This window comes from Nothoprocta perdicaria, unplaced genomic scaffold, assembly GCF_003342845.1.
Source record: "Nothoprocta perdicaria isolate Ctin4 unplaced genomic scaffold, notPer1 scaffold_445, whole genome shotgun sequence".
NCBI classification, from domain to species: Eukaryota; Metazoa; Chordata; class Aves; order Tinamiformes; family Tinamidae; genus Nothoprocta; species Nothoprocta perdicaria.
This window is the reverse complement of record NW_020455694.1, coordinates 228,836-231,484: the sequence shown is the minus strand read 5'-3', so window position 1 is coordinate 231,484 and position 2,649 is coordinate 228,836. Positions and strand designations below refer to the sequence as shown.

At 59.4% G+C, this 2,649-nt stretch overlaps 1 protein-coding gene and 1 long non-coding RNA gene across 2 annotated transcripts in view; one reads left to right on the top strand and one right to left on the bottom strand.

Moving 5' to 3' along the window:
* Positions 1-94: 94 nt before the first annotated feature.
* Positions 95-793, bottom strand: LOC112953447. The gene is made up of 3 exons (XR_003250578.1): positions 771-793; positions 524-617; positions 95-232 (listed from the first exon to the last, which is right to left on the bottom strand). It is a non-coding gene; the product is annotated as an uncharacterized LOC112953447 (long non-coding RNA).
* Positions 794-2,584: 1,791 nt separating this feature from the next.
* Positions 2,585-2,649, top strand: part of IGFBP7 (insulin like growth factor binding protein 7) — an 8,079-nt gene continuing 8,014 nt past the window's right edge. The window contains exon 1 of the mRNA XM_026046482.1: positions 2,585-2,635. Within this exon, the coding sequence (XP_025902267.1) occupies positions 2,585-2,635 (51 nt within the window). The remainder of the gene's footprint in view (positions 2,636-2,649) is intronic.

Here is a 2,649-nt window from a genome sequence, read left to right as displayed (position 1 = left end):
CCCAGCCGCCGCGCGGGGCGCATGCGCCCCAGCCGCCGCGCGGGGCAATGAGGTTATTCAGCCACCTACATCCCCTGCCCCGTACCTTGTGGGGAGCGTCCACCTTGAGGGTGGATCCGTTGRCTCCGCACAYGCTGCTCAACGACCGGAACGCCGASAATCCGGAAGCCAAGTGGCCATCAGGAGGGGCGTCAGGGCAGTGCCCATCAGCTCCCTGGACTTGGTTCCAGTCCTGGAAGGCAGAGAGGCTTCAAGAGCAGGAACACACTGCCACCAACAKCACCCAGACCTTCAAGGATGGTGTTAGCACCAGGAGAAAGCAGACCTCCCCTCAAGACACAGACACCCCCTTACAACGTCCCCTCCAGCCCAGAACAGGTATTTACTCTAATGTCTTCCCTTTTTCTTGATTAAGAAGAAAAAAAAAAAGAGAGAAAAAACACTAGAAGTTGTTTCTTTTGTCTTGTTGTGGTAGTAACTTCACAAAAAGAGCTTTAAAAACATCCTATAGATAAGCTCCTACCTCATAATAATTCTGTAGAAGACCTATAGAACTTACAGTAGCTCTTCCCATACAAATAACAAATCACCCCCAAGACAGTAGGGCAAAAACAAATCTAAATAAAAATAAGAACAGGAAAAGATGTAATATACAATATGAAACCATACAGGAACATCATCATCTTTATGCAAGAGCCTGGCCCTAGAGCAGCAAGCTCAGCAATCAGTTCACATGCAAGGACATTGACCAACTAAACCAGACACACAACCATCAAGAACCACAAGGACTCTCCAAGGATCYTCTCAAGACCCACCAGCTCCACCTGTGACTTGGGCCCAGCTTAAATACAGCCCAATGGCCAATGGGCAGCGTGGAGGCCCCGAGGGGTTCGTGGTGGGCCCAGCTGAGCCTGGTCAGGGCAATCAGGGCCATCAGGGCCCAGCTCCTCTATACAAAACCCAGGCTGTTCTGCACAACCTGCAGCTGTGGATATGGGTGCAGCACCAGCACCTAGTGCTCTGGCTTAATGCCAGCTGCTTTTGGCATCGCCTCCAACGCAAAAACTTCCAAATGCAGAAAAAGGAAGGGAGCACACAAATTGCACTGGTAGGAAACTGCTCAGCGCAAACCACCCCATTTAGGCCAGGGAATAACGCGGAGTGGRAGCACACAGCTCCTGGGAATGGGAAACGTCAGACAGACAAATGCAAGGGGACACTAGAGGTCCTTCCAGCCCAAGGCATGAACGGGAACATCCTCCTGCAGCCCCGGCAGAGGAAAGCGGAGCCTCCTCCCAGTTTACACAGGAATGAATAGCGGGGGAGGAATCAGATTGACACCCTTCTCCCTCCCTTTCCAAGCTATTTTTTTTTTCCTGCTGAATGGACTAGAAGCAGTGCGTTCCTGCTGGAAACGTTCACGTTGACAGGGCAAGGTGGCTTCCTTCAGCGCCTTGGTGTCCCAGGGATGTCAGTGCTGGGCACATCCTGCCCCAAGGAAACTCGGGGGGCAATGCAAAAAAAATTCAACGCAATGTGTGTGAAAGCCACCAAACACCAGCTGTTCCTTGTCCTCGGAGCTGCTCCGGCTCCCGGGCCAGTCCGTGTGGAGAATCCTGCCGGTGCCTCTCTCCTGCACAGACCCTTCTCTCATCTGCTTTTCCTACCAGCACCTCGTGCCCTCCTTATTTCACAGCCCTGCCCCTGCTCTCGAAGGCATCTGGCCCTAGGAGAGCCCCCCTGGTCACCTCCCAAGGCTTCTCCCACAAGATGCCGCTCGGAAATAGCCCCTGCTCCGGGTGCTGCCCGGGGTGGAGGCCTGAGGAGCCCTGGATGGGCAGCACTGGTGGGAATCCCTTCGAAGCAGCTGRCAGGATGGAGGCCATCCCGTCCCGCCGGAGCGGAGTGTTGAGTGTGGGAAAGTTTCTACGCCCTGTGGGCCTCTCTTGCCCATGGGTCTGGGTCACAGCTCGGAGGGCGTGGGCTGCTCCGTGTGGGATGTGCCAGCCAGGAGCACTGGGATGGGGCCAGGTCATGCAATGCCACTGCTGCACAGCACGCAGCTCCGTGGCCCCATGGACACCGGGAAGGGACACGGAGACTTGTGCTACAACAGAGCCCACGGTGTGGACCCGGGCACTCGGGGGGCTGCAGGTGCTCGCCCTGGAGCACGGGGAGAAGAAACAGCGTGAGGAGAAGCCTCCYGGGATGGCACCTCCCGGGACGGCATCGGGACGGCGTGCCGGCAGTTAACAGCACGGCGGGATCGACCCCTCTGTTCCGAGTCCAGATCCCTGCGGGAAGTTGGGTGCCGGCGCGAGGGCCACCCGACCTGGCACCGGGGACAGGGTCCGATGGCTGCGGCAGCTCCCGGGACGGCGCCGGGAGGAGGGACCGGGGGCGGGAGCCAGGACTGGGGCCGGGCCGGGGGCGGGAGCCGGGGCTGGACCGGGGCCGGGAGGAGGGAGCCAGGACCGGGCCGGGCCGGGGGCGGGAGGAGGGAGGAGGGATCCCGGCCGAGCCACGGGAGGGCTCTCGGGCGCCGCCGTTCAGTGTCGCGGCGCGGGCGGCGCCGGTCTCCGCGATGCCGCCGCCGCTGTCGCCGCCGCTGCTGCTGGCGCTGCTGGCGCTGCCGGCACTGGGCGCACT